This window comes from Eleutherodactylus coqui, chromosome 10 (genome assembly GCF_035609145.1).
Source record: "Eleutherodactylus coqui strain aEleCoq1 chromosome 10, aEleCoq1.hap1, whole genome shotgun sequence".
Taxonomy (NCBI): Eukaryota; Metazoa; Chordata; class Amphibia; order Anura; family Eleutherodactylidae; genus Eleutherodactylus; species Eleutherodactylus coqui.
In genome coordinates, this window is record NC_089846.1 from 54,897,160 (window position 1) to 54,916,195 (window position 19,036).

At 50.8% G+C, this 19,036-nt stretch overlaps 1 protein-coding gene across 2 annotated transcripts in view; it reads left to right on the forward strand.

The window, feature by feature from the left end:
* Positions 1-19,036, forward strand: part of LOC136580439 (cytochrome P450 2F2-like) — a 92,640-nt gene that overhangs the window by 47,110 nt on the left and 26,494 nt on the right. For both annotated transcript variants that reach the window (XM_066581015.1, XM_066581016.1), the window contains 2 exons: positions 8,910-9,086; positions 18,728-18,869. In XM_066581015.1, coding sequence (XP_066437112.1) covers positions 8,910-9,086; positions 18,728-18,869 — 319 coding nt within the window. The remainder of the gene's footprint in view (positions 1-8,909; positions 9,087-18,727; positions 18,870-19,036) is intronic.

The window sequence follows — 19,036 nt, forward strand, 5'->3', positions numbered from 1 at the left end:
TAGTGCATTTGCCTGCGTGGCCTGTGGGACTTTATGTCCATGCAAAACTGCATAGTTCACAGCTAGGCCTAAGGGCAGCCTTCATTTAAACATTTTTTCTGTCTGCATTTTGCGTTGCGTCAGTTCCGTCTGCCTCTAGGTGTACGCCAAGAAACCACACATTTTCTACAACGCTCTGTGTTATACGTGTGCTGTCTCACAAGTGCACGTGTGCCTGACGTCCATAGATTGAAAGTGCAATGCACACTGCATAGCCTCAGCCTGCACTGCATAGAAAAATAAGGAGATTATAAAAAAAAATTCAATTTTACGGCTACCGGAGACCCAGTGCATTTGCCTGCGTGGCCTGTGGGTCTTAACGTCCATCCAAACTGCATAGTTCACAGCAAGGCCTAAGTGCAGCCTTCCTTATAATTTATCTCTGGCTTCATTTTGCGTTATATTACCACTGGCAGCCGTCAACTGCGCGGCAATAATTCACAAACATTTTTACACCGCTCTGTCTCTACTCGATTCTTAATCCAGCATGCTGAGGGGTAGGGGCAGAGGACGTGGACGCGGTCGCGGTCGAGCACGCGAGTCCCAAGTGAGAGTGTAGGCATAGGACGAGTTCCTGGTCCAGGTGAATCGCAGCCGGCTGCTGCGGGAGTAGGAGAGAGGACAGTTTCTGGGATCCCCAGCTTCATATCGCAATTTTTGGGCCCACGCCGTAGACCTTTATTAAAAAATGAGCAGTGTGAGCAGGTCCTGTCGTGGATGGCAGAAAGTGCATCCAGCAATCTATCGACCACCCATTCTTCTACGCCATCCACTGCTGCAATTCTGAATCCTCTGGCTGCTGCTCCTACTTCCTCCCAGCCTCCTCACTCCATGAAAATGACACATTCTGAGGAGCAGGCAGACTCCCAGGAACTGTTCTTGTGCTCCTGCCCAGATTGGGCAACAATGGTTCCTCTCCCACCGGAGGAGTTTGTCGTGACCGATGCCCAACCTTTGGAAAGTTCCCGGGGTCCAGGGGATGAGGCTGGGGACTTCCGGCAACGGTCTCAAGAGCTTTCAGTGGGTGAGGAGGACGATGACGATGAGATACAGTTGTCTATCAGTGAGGTAGTAGTGAGGGCAGTAAGTCCGAGGGAGGAGCGCACAGAAGATTCGGAGGAAGGGCCGCTGGACGATGAGGTGACTGACCCCACCTGGTGTGATAAGCCGACTGAGGACAGGCCTTCAGAGGGGGAGGCAATTGCAGCCGCAGGACAGGTTGGAAGAGGCAGTGGGGTGGCCAGGGGTAGAGGCAGGGAAAGAGCGAATAATCCACCACCTGTTTCCCAAAGCACTCCCTCGCGCCAAACCACCGTGCAGAGGCCAAGGTGCTCTAAGGTGTGGCAGTTTTTCACTGAGACTGCGGGCGAGCAACAAACAGTGGTGTGCAACCTTTGTCGCGCCATGATCAGCTGGGGAGCCACCATCAGCAGCCTCACCACCACCAGTATGCGCAGGCATATGATGGCCAAGCACCCCACAAGGTGGGACGAAGGCCGTTCACCGCCTCCAGCCTTGCGCCACTGCCTCTCCCCCTGTGCCCCAACCTGCCACTGAGATCCAACCCACCACTCACGACACAGGCACGACCATCTCCTGGCCTGGACCCACACTCTCACCTCCACTGTCCTCGGCCCCATCCAGCAATGTCTCTCAGCGCAGCATCCAGCTGTCGCTAAGAGAATCGTTGGAGCGAAAACGCAAATACGCCGCCACACACCCGCACGCTCAGCCTGGAGATGCTCCCTTACAGGCTGGTGGAAACTGAGGCCTTCAAAAACATAATGGCGGCAGCAGCCCCACGCTACTCTGTCCCCAGTCGCCACTATTTTTCACGGTGTGCCGTCCCAGCCCTGCACGACCACGTCTCACGCAACATCGTACGCGCCCTCACCAACTCGGTTACTGGCAAGGTCCACTTAACAACGGACACGTGGACAAGCACAGGAAGGCAGGGCCACTATATCTCCCTGACGGCACATTAGGTGAATTTAGTGGAGGCTGGGACCGAGTCAGATCCTGGGACCGCTCATGTACTACCCACCCCCAGAATTGCGGGCCCTAGATTGGTGCTGGTATCTGCGGCGGTGTATGCCACCTGCACTAAACCTTCCTCCTCCTCCTCCTCCAACGCAACCTCTACCTCGCAATCAAGACTTGTCAGCAGCAGCACGTCGCCAGCCGTCGGTGTCGCGCGGCAAGGCAGCACAGCGGTGGGCAAGCGTCAGCAGGCCATGCTGAAACTACTCAGCTTAGGAGAGAAGAGGCACACGGCCCATGAACTGTTGCACTATCTGACGGAGCAGAACGACCGCTGGCTTTCACCACTGAGTCTCCAACCGGGCATGGTCATGTGTGACAACGGCCGTAACCTGGTGGCGGCTCTGCAGCTCGGCAGCCTCACGCTCGTGCCATGCCTGGCCCACCTCTTTAATTTGGTGGTTCAGCGGTTTCTGAAAGGCTACCCACACTTGTCAGACCTCCTCGGCAAGGTGCGCCGGGTCAGCGCACATTTCCGCAAGTCCAACACGGACGCTGCCACCCTGCGCACCCTGCAACATCGGTTTAATCTGCCAGTGCACCGACTGCTTTACGTCGTGCCCACACGGTGGAAATCTACGCTTCACATGTTGTCCCGGATGTATGAGCAGCGTAGAGCTATAGTGGAATACCAACTCCAACATGGGCAGCGAAGTGGGAGTCAGCCTCCTCAATTCTTTACAGAGGAGTGGGCCTGGATGGCAGATATCTGCCAGGTCCTTGGAAACTTTGAGGAGTCCACCCTGATGGTGAGCGGCGATGCTGCAATCATTAGCGTCACCATTCTCCTGCTAGGCCTGTTGAGAAGTTCCCTGCAAAGCATAAAGGCTGATGCTTTGCGGGCGGAAACGGAGCAGGGGAAGACAGTATGTCGCGGGATAGTCAGAGCACCTTCATGTCTATATCTCAGCGCGTGGAGGAGGAGGAGGAGGGGGAGGAGCCTGAGGAGGAAGAGACAGCTGGGCCGACTGCAGAGGGTACCCATGCTGCTTGCCTCTCATCCATTCCTCGTGTATGGCCTGAGGAGGAGGAGGAGGAGGATACTCAAAGTGATCTTCCTAGTGAGGACAGCCATATGTTACGTACAGGTACCCTGGCACACATGGCTGACTTTATGTTAGCATGCCTTTCTCGTGACCCTCGCGTTAGACGCATTCTGGCCACTATGGATTACTGGGTGTACACACTGCTTGACCCACGGTATAAGGATAACCTTTCCACTCTCATTCCCGAAGAGGAAAGGGGTTTGAGAGTGATGCAATACCACAGGGCCCTGGTGGACAAACTGATGGTAAACTTCCCATCTGACAGCGTTAGTGGCAGAAGGCGCAGTTCCGAGGGCCAAGTAGAAGGGGAGGCGCGGAGATCAGGCAGCATGTTCAGCGCAGGCAGAGGAACACTCTCCAAGGCCTTTGCCAGTTTTATGGCTCCCCAGCAAGACTGTCTCACACCTCCCCAGTCAAGGTTGAGTCAGAGGGAGCACTGTAAGAAGATGGTGAGGGAGTACGCAGCCAATCGTACCACCGTCCTCCGTGACGCCTCTGCTACATACAACTACTGGGTGTCAAAGCTGGACCCGTGGCCCGAACTCGCGCTGTATGCCCTGGAGGTGTTGGCTTGCCCTGCGGCTAGCGTCTTGTCAGAGAGGGTGTTTAGTGCAGCTGGGGGAATCATCACGGTGAAGCGTACCCGCCTGTCAACTGACAGCGCTGACAGGCTTACACTCATAAAGATGAACAAAGCATGGATTTCCCCAGACTTCTCTTCTCCACCAGCGGACAGATGCGCTACCTAAAGACCTTTGTCAATCTGTGTATGATATTCGTCCTCCTCCTCCTCCTGAAACCTCTCGTAATCACCGCGATTGGGCAATTTTTCTGTGGGCCAAAAGGCTCATATAACTTTTCTAAATAATATTTATCTGTTTCAATTCTCATTAAAGCATTGAAACTTCCACCTGAACCAATTGTTTTTTAGACTGGGCGGCCTCCAGGCCTAGTTAAAAATTAAGCCACAGTACGCTAAGCGATTAATGGGTTTCACCTGCCCTCTGGGTTGGGCATGGGCAATTTTTCTGGGGTACATTTGTACTGTCGGTACACCAATTTTTCGGGCCCTCGCCTACAATGTAATCAAAGTAATTTTTATGGGCTTCGCCTGCACTCATGGTACACCACTGTGTCTGGGGTTGGCCTACACTTTTGCTACAGAAATGTAACTCTGTTCTGCCTACCTATACTTCTGCCACAGTAATGCTACAGGGGTCTGACTATACTTCAGCCATAGAAATGTTACTTCGGTCTGCTGATACTTCTGCTCCTGAAATGTTACCTTGGTTGGTGTATACTGTTACTACTGTAATTTTACTAATACTTGGCTCTGCCCATAATGCTTCAATGGAAATGTTACTGGGGCAGGTCTATACTGCTATAACAGAAATGTAACTAATAGTGGGCTCTGCCTATACTGCTTCTACATTAATGTTACTGGGGTCTGACTATACTGCTACTACTGAAATGTTACAAATACTTTGGTCTCCCTACACTGCTGCCAGGGAAATGTTTATCTGCTGCTTTGCCCATACTGCTTCTACGTTACTGTTACTGGGGTCTGACTATACTGCTACTACTGAAATGTTACAAATATTTGCTCTCCCTACCCTGCTGCCAGGGAAATGTTTATCTGCTGCTTTGCCCATACTGCTTCAACGTTACTGTTACTGGGATCTGTCTGCACTGCTGGAACTGAAATGTGACTGGGGCATGTCGCAACTGATACTACTGAAATGTTACGGGGGTCTGTGAATACCGCTGGAAATGAAATGTTACTGGGGTCTGTCTAGACTTATACTACTGAACTGTTACTGGGGTCTGTCTATACTGATACTACTGAAATGTTACTGGGGTCTGTGTATAGTGCTGCAAATGAAATGTTAGTGGGGTCTGTCGTCACTGCTGCCAATGAAATGTTACAGAGGTTTGTGCATACTCTTACCGCTGAAATGTTACTAATTCTCGGCTCCGCCTATACTGCTGCTACTGCAATGTTACAGGGTAGTGGAAACTGAGGCTTCCCAAAGACATAATGGTGACGAGGCCGCGCTACTAGGTTCCCCAGGCGCGACAGCTTTTCAGCGACGCGGTCACTGGGAAGGTGCATATAACCACGGACACGGGGACAGGACACGTACTGCCTCAAAAACATCCCCGTCCTTCTCCTCCAACAGTGAAAACATTCTTGGCCGAAGCCCAACTGTATTTAATCTGTCGTTATCTCTGCTGTCCAGGGCACTGCAATGGGATCTATTTATGTACCGCCGGTGGGTTGCAGGGAGCCACCCATGCTGTCGGTCCACACGGACTTCACATTATTGAGTTGTACCTGCCTGTGTGTATGTATAAAAAACCCCGGTCAGACTGGGGCATGCAGTGTGGGCCGAAGCCAACCTGCATTTAATCTGACGTTACCTCAGCTGTGCTGGGCACTGCAATGGGATTTATTTATGTACCGCCGGTGGCTTCCTGGGACCCTCCCATGCTGTCAGTCCACACGAACTTCACATTAGGGAGTTGTACCTGCCTGTGTATACTTATAAAAAAAAACCCAGTCTGACTGGGGCATGCAGTGTGGGTCGAAGCCCACCTGCATTTAATCTGACGTTAGCTCTGCTGTCCAGGGCACTGCAATGGGATATATTTATGTACCGCCGGTGGGTTTCACGGAGCAACCCATGCTGTCGGTCCACACAGACTTCACATAGGGGATTTGTACCTGCCTGTGTTGACTTATAAAAACCCCTTTCTGACTGGGGCATGCAGTGTGGGCCGAAGCCCACCTGCATTTAATTTGATGTTACCTCAGCTGTGCTGGGCAATGCAATGGGATATATTTATGTACCGCCTGTGGCTTCCTGGGACCCACCTATGCTGTCGGTCCACACGGAGTTGTAACTGCATGTGTCTACTTATAAAGAACCCCAGTCTGACTGGGGCTTGCAGTGTGGCCCGAATCCCACCTGCATTTAATCTGTCGCTAGCTCTGCTGTCCAGGGCACTGCAATGGGATATATTTATGTACCGCCGGTGGGTTCCAGAGAGCCACCCATGCTGTCGGTCCACACGGACTTCCCATAGATGATTTGTACCTGTCTGTGTCTATGTATTAAAAACCCCGGTCAGGTTGGGGCATGCAGTGTAGGCCGAAGCCCACCTGCATTTAATCTGACATTACCTCAGCTGTGCTGGGCAATGCAATGGGATTTATTTATGTACCGCCGGTGGGTTTCACGGAGCAACCCATGCTGTCGGTCCACACAGACTTCACATAGGGGATTTGTACCTGCCTCTGTTGACTTATAAAAACCCCTTTCTGACTGGGGCATGCAGTGTGGGCCGAAGCCCACCTGCATTTAATTTGATGTTACCTCAGCTGTGCTGGGCAATGCAATGGGATATATTTATGTACCGCCTGTGGCTTCCTGGGACCCACCTATGCTGTCGGTCCACACGGAGTTGTAACTGCATGTGTCTACTTATAAAGAACCCCAGTCTGACTGGGGCTTGCAGTGTGGCCCGAATCCCACCTGCATTTAATCTGTCGCTAGCTCTGCTGTCCAGGGCACTGCAATGGGATATATTTATGTACCGCCGGTGGGTTCCAGAGAGCCACCCATGCTGTCGGTCCACACGGACTTCCCATAGATGATTTGTACCTGTCTGTGTCTATGTATTAAAAACCCCGGTCAGGTTGGGGCATGCAGTGTAGGCCGAAGCCCACCTGCATTTAATCTGACATTACCTCAGCTGTGCTGGGCAATGCAATGGGATTTATTTATGGACCGCCGGTGGCTTTCTGGGACCCTCCCATGCTGTCGGTTCACACGGACTTCACATTAGGGAGTTGTACCTGCCTGTGTATACTTATAAAAATCCCCAGTCTGACTGGGGCATGCAGTGTGGGCCGAAGCCCACCTGCATTTAATCTGACGTTACCTCAGCTGTGCTGGGCAATACAATGGGATTTAGTTAAGTACCGCCGGTGGCTTCCTGGGGCCCACCCATGCTGTGGGACCACCCATGCTGTGGGACCACACGGACTTCACATTAGGGAGTTGTACCTGCCTGTGTACACTTATAAAAAACCCCAGTCTGACTGGGGCATGCAGTGTGGGCCGAAGCCCACCTGTATTTAATCTGACGTTAGCTCTACTATCCGGGGCACTGCATTGGGACAAACTACAGGAGCAATACAGCGCTAATAAGACGTGCACAGCTACGCTAGCATTGGAGTCCGCTGTAGGCCCGTGATTGCTGAGGGTTTGTGCAGAGGCCTATTTTCTGGGTGCAGTGAAAGTCCGCTTCCTGCCTAGGATTGCTGAAGCTGGGGGCCGAGGCCTATGCCATGGGCGCGGTGCAAGTCTGCCATGTTTGGCCGCTCAGATCAATTTTTTGTTCATTTCTTGGGTTGCCTAGGACCCACCTATGCTGTTTGTGCAAACTTAGTTCCCATGGCGGTGTTTGTCCTGTCTGGCACAAAGACACTGACTGACTTGGGTAAGGGGCAGAGCGTAGATGGCTTTCCCCTTGCAGTGTCGATTGAGCTATGTGACACCTTGACAGAATGAATAGTGTGTGGCACATGGATTCCCCATTGCTATGCCCACGTTTGCAGCTCCTGACGGAGGTGGCACAGGATTGGATTTCTCATTGCTTCTGTACAGCATTGTGGGCTATTGCCCTGATTCTTTTAAAGAGGGTCGCTGCCTGGCCCTGCCAAACCTCTGCAGTGTGTGCCTCTGGTTCCTCCTCATGGCAGACGCACTTATAAATAGACATGAGGGTGGTGTGGCTATGCAGCCAGCGAGTGGCATGAGGGCAGCTGAAGGCTGCGCAGGGACACTTTGGTGTGCGCTGTGGACACTGGGTCGTGCGGGGGGGTTGGGCAGCATGTAACCCAGGAGAAGAGGCAGCGGTGTGTCCCGCAGGCAGTGCTTGTGCTTAGTTGGAGGTAGTGTGGTGCTTAGCTAAGGTGTGGCTTACTAATGAGGGCTTGTCTGAAGAAAAAATTGTTAGCGGCGGGGGGGTCCACTCTTGCCGCCATTGTGGCTTAATAGTGGGACCTGGGAACCTAAATTGCAGCCCAGCATGTTGCCCCCTCGCCTGCCCTATCCGTTTCTGTGTCGTTTCCATCACTTTCTTGGGTTTTGCAGATTTTCACCAATGAAAACCTTAGAGAGTATCGGCGATATACAAAAATGCTGGAGTCGCCCATTGACTTCAATGGGGTTCGTTACTCGAAACGAACCCTTGAGCATCGCGGAAAGTTCGACTCCAGCAACGAGCACCCGAGCATTTTGGTGCTCGCTCATCTCTTATCACATCCCATGCTGTGTGATTTAATGTTAGTCTCCTGAGCTCACCTAACCTCTAACAATTAAATTTGGACCCAAATAGCCTATCGTATAGCAAATATTGGTTTGCACTAACATTTAACACATTTGCAGCTATACTTAAAAAGTCATCTGACAGCCAGACAATCACGTTAAAGAGAAGCCGGCTTTTCTACTTCTTGGAAATCAACTGAAATCGCTTTTGAGGTCGTACATTTGTCTTGCAGTGGCTGCTCCAAGGGAAATATAGCATAAATGTCACCCATCAAATAAAAAGCATGGATGTAGCGGTATTGCCAAAGCTACTCTAAATTTTGAGACCCCTCTGTATGATGTCTACATTGAAAGGATTGTCATTGTTAGACAACCCATTTTAGATGCATCATGATGAAGTAAACAATAACTAACAAAAGGGATTTACTTTTCTTTTCTTTTACCTCAGCTCTACAACATGTATCCAAATCTTATGGACTATCTGCCAGGTCCACATAGAAAGCTAAAGACAAATTTTCAAGATATCTATGACATCACAGATGAATCTATCAAGAAGCATGAGGAAACACTTGATCCAGAAAATCCTCGAGATTATATAGACTGTTACCTCATCAAGATTAAGGAGGTAAAAATTACCAAATCTAAAATCAACATAATCTATCACTTAAGGCTTCTTCACATGAGCGTTTTTTAGTCTTGTTATGCAGCTGTGATAATCACAGCTACATAACGGGATGAAACAAATGTATTGATTTCAATGGTTTCATTTTCATTAGCGGTATTCTTGCACATTAAAAGTATGGGTGAGAAAAGGTAGGGCAGGACCTATCTTCCTGCTGTTTTTTTCAGACTTGCGCACTATGGTGTGGAGTTTGAATGGCCTGGAAAATACAAAAAAACATGATTCATGCACAACTTCACTCTGTAGCGGTGAGTGTAGTTGCGCATGCTTGCATATATTTTTGACCTTAGGGTGGCTTCAGACGAGCATGTATTTTGTACGTGTCTATTAGCTCCAATGCATTCTCTATAGTGTGTGCACATGTATGTGCTTTACAGGCGTGTGCCTGCACAGATAGGACATGCATGCACCATAGTGCATGCATGCATTGTTTTCAATGGAGCTGCGGCTGAAGAATTCCTCAGCTGCATCTGTCACAAATGTGGCAGATGTAGCAGCAGGGAATTCTTTTTACTAGCGGGGATGAAGGAAACATCTGCCGCATGCAGTAGATGTGTTCTTTATCCCTGCAGGGGTGATGGCAGCAGTGGACAGGTAAGTTTATTTTATTTATTTTTACACTAAAATTTTTGTTTTTCAGGGAAGGGCTTATATGTAAAGCCCTTCCCTGATAAACAATGCAGGGGTTCCGGCAGACCATTGTTTTCAATGTAGCCGCTGGCAGGAGTCGTGCTCCATTAAAAACGATGCACGGACCTGCATTCACACGTGTTTTTGCACATACATGGGTGCGCATTTATGTACGCACCTATGTAAGCACAAAAACACGCTGGTGTGAAGCCACCCTTAGGCTGTGTTCACACTTATGTCATGTTTGTCTGCTTTATAAAACTCCTTCTCAAATACCCTGTTAGGGAATTCTGACTTATTAAAGGGGTTCCCCTGTTCAGGTCCCTCATCAGTAAGCCATAACTGCAAATGTGTTCAAAGGGTGTCTCCTGGCACGAGAATGGGAACTTTGCCTGTACTACAAAGCATCACCACTGCACTGGGAATGGAGCTGTCTGCTTCTTGTAGAAATTAGCCCAGTATACACAGGCCTGGTGAACAGTTGATCTTCAGGGGTCCTAGACGACCCCTGCTGATCAACTATTGATGGCCTATCCTAGGATTAGGCCAATAATTGTTTACTACGGAATAATCCCTTTAAAGATAGGCCATAATCATGGAGTGATCATCATTAGAGATGAGCGAACGCGTTCGTCCGAGCTTGATATTCGTGCGAATATTAGGGTGTTCGGGATGTTCGTTATTCGTAACGAACACCATGCGGTGTTCTGGTTACTTTCACTTCCTTCCCTGAGACGTTAGCGCGCTTTTCTGGCCAATTGAAAGACAGGGAAGGCATTACAACTTCCCCCTGCAACGTTTAAGCCCTATACCACCCCCCTGCTGTGAGTGGCTGGCGAGATCAGGTGTTCGCCTAATATAAAAGTCGGCCCCTCCCGCGGCTCGCCTCAGATGCCTGGTGAGTTAGATGAGGGACAGTGCTGTTTATACCGGAGCTGCTGTAGGGAAAGAATTGGTAGTTAGTGTAGGCTTCAAGACCCCCCAAAGGTCCTTATTAGGGCCACTGATAGCTGAGTGTTGGCTGCTGTTAGCAGTGGCATTTTTTTTTTCTCAAAATCGCCTCTGCAGAGCGTTGCACCTGGCATTAGGGACAGAAGTGCTGCATAGGCAGGGAGAGTGTTAGGAGTGAGTGTAGCCTTCAAGAACCTCAACGGTCCTTTCTAGGGCCATATTTATCCGTGTGCAGTACTGTCCAGGCTGCTGTTAGCTGTGCTGCATTTTTTTTGGGCTTCTCAAAATCGCCTCTGCAGAGCATTCCACCCTCCATTGATACTGCAGGGAAAGAATTGTATAGGCAGGGCCACAACACAGTTATTATTCATAGAATATACGCAGTGCTGCCTTTTGGTGGAAAAACAAGTGAAAACAAATCTATTTGTCCAGCCTCTGTCCGTCCTTACGGGCGGTGGACACGTGTGAGCTGCGTGAAAAACATTGCTAAATCATACGCACCCAGCTACGCTTTACTGCTGGCTTCGCCATTTGCTTTCCTTAATTGGGAAAAAAAATACCTGCTCTGCCAGAGTTATAATAACTCTGCTACCCTCACGTTCTGTGACACATTAGCAGGGACACAGCACAGTTATTAAACTTCTCATGTTCATTGAATATACGCAGTGCTGCCTTTTGGTGGAAAAACAAGTGGAAACAAATCTATTTGTCCAGCCTCTGTCCGTCCTTACGGGCGGTGGACACGTGTGAGCTGCGTGAAAAACATTGCTAAATCATACGCACCCAGCTACGCTTTACTGCTGGCTTCGCCATTTGCTTTCCTTAATTGGGAAAAAAAATACCTGCTCTGCCAGAGTTATAATAACTCTGCTACCCTCACGTTCTGTGACACATTAGCAGGGACACAGCACAGTTATTAAACTTCTCATGTTCATTGAATATACGCAGTGCTGCCTTTTGGTGGAAAAACAAGGGGAAACAAATCTATTTGTCCAGCCTCTGTCCGTCCTTACGGGCGGTGGACACGTGTGAGCTGCGTGAAAAACATTGCTAAATCATACGCACCCAGCTACGCTTTACTGCTGGCTTCGCCATTTGCTTTCCTTAATTGGGAAAAAAAATACCTGCTCTGCCAGAGTTATAATAACTCTGCTACCCTCACGTTCTGTGACACATTAGCAGGGACACAGCACAGTTATTAAACTTCTCATGTTCATTGAATATACGCAGTGCTGCCTTTTGGTGGAAAAACAAGTGAAAACAAATCTATTTGTCCAGCCTCTGTCCGTCCTTACGGGCGGTGGACACGTGTGAGCTGCGTGAAAAACATTGCTAAATCATACGCACCCAGCTACGCTTTACTGCTGGCTTCGCCATTTGCTTTCCTTAATTGGGAAAAAAAATACCTGCTCTGCCAGAGTTATAATAACTCTGCTACCCTCACGTTCTGTGACACATTAGCAGGGACACAGCACAGTTATTAAACTTAGATTATTCATTCACTAGAGGCAGTGGGGCCTTTCGTTTTCCAAAAAGGGAAAAAATTATATTTGGCCTGCAGTCTTGCGCCAATTTATTTCCTGCCTGTGAAATCAAATCACTGGTAATACAGCATGCTGAGGGGTAGGGGTAGGCCTAGAGGACGTGGACGCGGCCGAGGACGCGGAGGGCCAAGTCAGGGTGTGGGCACAGGCCGAGCTCCTGATCCCGGTGTGTCGCAGCCGACTGCTGCGCGATTAGGAGAGAGGCACGTTTCTGGCGTCCCCACATTCATCGCCCAATTAATGGGTCCACGCGGGAGACTGTTATTAGAAAATGAGCAGTGTGAGCAGGTCCTGTCCTGGATGGCAGAAAGTGCTTCGAGCAACCTATCGTCAACACGCAGTTCTGCGCCGTCCACTGCTGCAAATCCGAATCCTCTGTCTGCTGCTCCTCCTTCCTCCCAGCCTCCTCACTCCACTACAATGACACCTGCTCAGGAGCGGGAACACTCCCAGGAACTGTTCTCGGGCCCCTGCTTAGATTGGGCAGCAGCGGTTCCTCTCCCACCAGAGGAGTTTATCGTCACTGATGCCCAACCATTCGAAAGTTCCCGGGGTCCGAGGGAAGAGGCTGGGGACTTCCGCCAACTGTCTCAACAACTTTCTGTGGGTGAGGAGGACGATGACGATCAGACACAGTTGTCTTGCAGTGAGGTAGTAGTAAGGGCAGTAAGTCCAAGGGAGCAGCGCACAGAGGATTCGGAGGAAGAGCAGCAGGACGATGAGGTGACTGACCCCACCTGGTGTGCAACGCTTACTCAGGAGGACAGGTCTTCAGAGGGGGAGTCAAGGGCATCAGCAGGGCAGGTTGCAAGAGGCAGTGCGGTGGCCAGGGCCAGGGGTAGAGGCAGGGCCAGACCGAATAATCCACCAAGTGTTTCCCAAAGCGCCCCCTCGCGCCATGCCACCCTGCAGAGGCCGAGGTGCTCTAATGTCTGGCAGTTTTTCACAGAGACGCCTGACGACCGACGAACAGTGGTGTGCAACCTTTGTTGCGCAAAGCTCAGCCGGGGAGCCAACACCAACAGCCTCACCACCACCACCATGCGCAGACATATGATGGCCAAGCACCCCACAAGGTGGGACGAAGGCCGTTCACCGCCTCCGGTTTGCACCCCTGCCTCTCCCCCTGTGCCCCAACCTGCCACTGAGATGCAACCCCCCTCTCAGGACACAGGCACTACCGCCTCATGGCCTGCACCCACACCCTCATCTCCGCTGTCCTCGGCCCCATCCAGCAGTGTAGTTCAGCGCACCGTTCAGCCGTCGCTTGCGCAAGTGTTCGAGCGCAAGCGCAAGTACGCCGCCACGCACCCGCACGCTCAAACGTTAACCGTCCGCATAGCAAAATTCATCAGCCTTGAGATGCTGCCGTATAGGGTTGTGGAAACTGAGTCCTTCAAAAGTATCATGGAGGCGGCGGCCCCGCGCTACTCAGTTCCCAGTCGCCACTACTTTTCCCGATGTGCCGTCCCAGCCCTGCACGACCACGTCTCCCGCAACATTGTGCGCGCCCTCACCAACGCGGTTACTGCCACGGTCCACTTAACTACGGACACGTGGACAAGCACAGGCGGGCAGGGCCACTACATCTCCCTGACGGCACATTGGGTGAATTTAGTGGAGGCTGGGACAGAGTCAGAGCCCGGGACCGCTCACGTCCTACCCACCCCCAGAATTGCGGGCCCCAGCTCGGTGGTGGTATCTGCGGAGGTGTATGCTTCCTCCACTAAAGCACCCTCCTCCTCCTCCTCCTCCTCTGTCTCGCAATCAAGATGTGTTAGCAGCAGCATGTCGCCAGCAGTCGGTGTCGCGCGGTGTGGCAGCACAGCGGTGGGCAAGCGTCAGCAGGCCGTGCTGAAACTACTCAGCTTAGGCGATAAGAGGCACATGGCCCACGAACTGCTGCAGGGTCTGACACAGCAGACCGACCGCTGGCTTGCGCCGCTGAGCCTCCAACCGGGCATGGTCGTGTGTGACAACGGCCGTAACCTGGTGGCGGCTCTGCAGCTCGGCAGCCTCACGCACGTGCCATGCCTGGCCCACGTCTTTAATTTGGTGGTTCAGCGCTTTCTGAAAAGCTACCCACGCTTGTCAGACCTGCTCGTAAAGGCGCGCCGGCTCTGCGCACATTTCCGCAAGTCCCACACGGACGCTGCCACCCTGCGCACCCTGCAACATCACTTTAAGCTGCCAGTGCACCGACTGCTGTGCGACGTGCCCACACGGTGGAACTCTACGCTCCACATGTTGGCCAGGCTCTATGAACAACGTAGAGCTATAGTCGAATACCAACTCCAACATGGGCGGCGCAGTGGGAGTCAGCCTCCTCAATTCCTTTCAGAAGAGTGGGCCTGGTTGGCAGACATCTGCCATGTCCTTGGTAATTTTGAGGAGTCTACCCAGGTGGTGAGCGGCGATGCTACAATCATTAGCGTCACCATTCCTCTGCTATGCATCTTGAGAAATTCCCTGCAAACCATAAAGGCAGCTGCTTTGCGCTCGGAAACGGGGGCGGGGGAAGACAGTATGCCGCTGGATAGTCAGGGCACCCTCCTGTCTATTTCTCAGCGCGCACAGGAGGAGGAGGAGGAGCATGAGGAGGAGGATGAGGAGGAGGGGGAAGAGACAGCTTGGGCCGCTGCTGACGGTACACCGGCTGATTGCCTGTCATCCTTTCAGCGTGTATGGCCTGAGGAGGAGGAGGAGGAGGAGGAGGATCCTGAAAGTGATCTTCCTAGTGAAGACAGCCATGTGTTGCGTACAGGTACCCTGGCACACATGGCTGACTTCATGTTAGGATGCCTTTCTCGTGACCCTCGCGTTGCACGCATTCTGGCCACTACGGATTACTGGGTGTACACACTGCTTGATCCACGGTATAAGGAGAACCTGCCCACTCTGATTCCCGAAGAGGGGTTCGAGAGTGTTGCTATACCACAGGACCCTTGCGGACAAGCTGATGGTAAAATTCCCAGCCGACAGCGCTAGTGGCAGAAGGCGCAGTACCGAGGGCAAGGTAGCAGGGGATGTGCGTAGATCGAGCAGCATGTACATCCCAGGCAGTGCAACAGTCTTTAAGGGCCTGGCCAGCTTTATGGCTCCCCAGCAAGACTGTGTCACCGCTCCCCAGTCACGGCTGAGTCGGCGGGAGCACTGTAAAAGGATGGTGAGGGAGTACGTAGCGGATCGCACGACCATCCTTGGTGACGCCTCTGCCCCCTACAACTACTGGGTGTCGAAGCTGGACATGTGGCCTGAACTAGCGCTGTATGCCCTGGAGGTGCTTGCTTGTCCTGCGGCTAGCGTGTTGTCGGAGAGGGTGTTTAGTGCGGCTGGGGGAATCATCACAGATAAGCGTAGCCGCTTGTCAACCGACAGTGCCGACAGGCTAACACTCATCAAGATGAACAAAGGCTGGATTTCCCCAGACTTCTGTTCTCCACCAGCGGACAGCAGCGATACGTAAGCAATACGTAGGCTGCACCCGCGGATGGAAGCTACGTTCTCTCTCACCATCCAAAACGGGGACATTTCTGCTTCATCAATCTGTGTCTAATATTCCTCCTCCTCCTCCTCCTGCTCCTCCTCCTGAAACCTCACGTAATCATGCTGAACGGGCAATTTTTCTTAGGGCCACAAGGCTCACTCAAATAATTTTTCAGAACACTTTTTATAAGTTTCAATGCGCTTAAAAGCATTGGAACTTTAACTTGAACCAATTTTTCGTTACACTGGGCTGCCTCCAGGCCTAGTTACCACTTAAGCCACATTAACCAAAGCGATTAATGGGTTTCACCTGCCCTCTTGGCTGGCCATGGCCAATTTTTGGGATGTACATTAGTACTGTTGATACAGCAATTTTTGTGGGCCCTCGCCTACAGTGTAATCAAATTAATTTTTAGGCCACCTGCATTACAGCTGACGTTACCTCAGCTGTGTTGGGCAATGCAATGGGATATTTTTGTGTACCGCCGGTGGGTTCCAGGGAGCCACCCATGCTGTAGGTGCACACTGAGTTTTTAATACATCTGTACACTTCTAAAGAACCCGTCTGACTGGGGCATGCAGTGTGGGCCGAAGCCCACCTGTATTACGCACAACATTACTACCTCAGCTGTGTTGGGCAATGCAATGGGATATTTCTATGTACCGCCGGTGGCTTCCTGGCACCCACCCAGGCAGTGGGTCCACAGGGAGTTTAACCTACATGTGTCCCCTTGTAAAGAACCCCAGTCTGACAGGGGCATGCAGTGTGGGCCGAAGCCCACCTGCATTAAGCACGACATTACTACCTCAGCTGTGTTGGGCAATGCAATGGGATATTTTTGTGTACCGCCGGTGGGTTCCAGGGAGCCACCCATGCTGTAGGTGCACACTGAGTTTTTAATACATCTGTACACTTCTAAAGAACCCGTCTGACTGGGGCATGCAGTGTGGGCCGAAGCCCACCTGTATTACGCACGACATTACTACCTCAGCTGTGTTGGGCAATGCAATGGGATATTTCTATGTACCGCCGGTGGCTTCCTGGCACCCACCCAGGCAGTGGGTCCACAGGGAGTTTAACCTACATGTGTCCACTTGTAAAGAACCCCAGTCTGACTGGGGCATGCAGTGTGGGCCGAAACCCACCTGCATTAACCCTTTCCAGTCCACTGTGTGACCTGTGAAGACATTAGGGTTTAAGGCTGTACAGCTCCGTTGTTGGTAGACGTCCGTCGGGGTTCTCTTACTGTATATTGCCAGCCTCTCTGCTGTCGGAGCCTATCCTACGTGTCAGCTCATGCAGTACTGGCTTTAGCCAGCATATAGCGCCGTTGTATAACAGCAGAAAAAGAGTAAGCCCCCTAGGAAAACCATATACAAATTGGATTGGAAAGGGTTAAGCACAACATTACTACCTCAGCTGTGTTGGGCAATGCAATGGGATATTTCTATGTACCGCCGGTGGCTTCCTGGCACCCACCCATGCTGTAGGTGCACAGGGAGTTTTTACTACATCTGTACACTTATAAAGAACCCCAGTCAGACTGGGGCATGCAGTGTGGGCCGAAGCCCACCTGCATTAAGCACGACATTACTACCTCAGCTGTGTTGGGCAATGCAATGGGATATTTCTGTGTACCACCGGTGGGTTCCAGGGAGCCACCCATGCTGTGGGTCGACAGGGACTTCACAATAGGGAGTTGTACCTGCCTGTGTCTATGAATTAAAAAGCCCGGTCTGACTGGGGCATGCAGACACCTTGACAGAATGAATAGTGTGTGGCACATAGGTTCCCCATTGCTATGCCCACGTGTGCAGCTCCTGATGGCGGTGGCACAGGATTCTATTTCTCATTGCTTCTGTACAGCATTGTGGGCTATCGCTCCGCCACTTTTAAAGAGGGTCGCTGCCTAGCCGTGCCAACCTCTGCAGTGTTTGCCTGCGGTCCCTCGTCATGGCAGACGCAATTCTAAATAGACATGAGCGTGGTGTGGCATGAGGGCAGCTGAAGGCTGCCCAGGGACACTTTGGTGTGCGCTGTGGGGGGGGAGGGGGGGCGGTTGGGCAGCATGTAACCCAGGAGAAGTGTCAGTGGAGTGTCATGCAGGCAGTGATTGTGCTTTGTTGGAGGTAGTGTGGTGCTTAGCAAAGGTATGCCATGCTAATGAGGGCTTTTCAGAAGTAAAAGTTGTTGGGAGGGGGGGGGCCCACTCTTGCCGGTATTGTGGCTTAATAGTGGGACCTGTGAACTTGAGATGCAGCCCAACACGTAGCCCCTCGCCTGCCCTATCCGTCACTGTGTCATTCCCATCACTTTCCTGAATTGCCCAGATTTTCACACATGAAAACCTTAGCGAGCATCGGCGAAATACAAAAATGTTCTGGTCGCCCATTGACTTCAATGGGGTTCGTTGTTCGAAACGAACCCTCGAGCATCACGGGAAGTTCGTTCCGAATAACGAACACCCGAACATTTTGGTGTTCGCTCATCTCTAATCATCATATAAACATGTCCTGCGATTGAATGCCAAATGATGACTTGTTCTTTTGTTCTTCGCATCTTCTATGGAGACATAAAAATCATCATTTATCCACAGTATGTCCCCTTGTATAAAAACTATTTGTATGAAAACCTCACAACTATTAAATAATACAAATGTTACTAAATGAGCGCCAATCGATTTGCATTATCATCAATCAGCCTTTATTACTGGAAATGTATCTTCCCGTGCAAAAGCACCCTTAATCATGGACCCCAAGTAAGTAAGGTGTTGGATGGTAAGATCAGAACTTAGACAAATAAATCAATTAGTAAAAACTACTGTCCAAACCTCAGTGTGTGCGCCATTTTCAGCACCTTCTTGTATATGTCTTCAAGACTCACAACAATATGAGGTCAGTCACAATTTGGTTGTCTTTCTAGAAAAGTAAAGCTGATCTGTTCCAGTAAATGTAACAGTTTTATGTCTTTAGGAAATGAATAATCTAGATTCCGACTTCCCTGCCAAAAGTTTGCGAAGAACCGTTCAAAATCTGCTCTTTGGTGGAACAGAGACTGTCAGTACGACTCTGCGATTTGGAATCCTGGTCCTTATGAAGTACCCAGAGATAGCAGGTAAGCCCTGAATGCGTACTCAGCCTTTATTATAATATGAAAAATACACAGGCAATCATATTCTGGTTTCAACAATACCAAAATTATGTATATATATATTTTTGTCTTTCTACTTTTGCACAATAAAAACACTTTATTTTGGAAAACAATTTATTTTTGGCATCCCT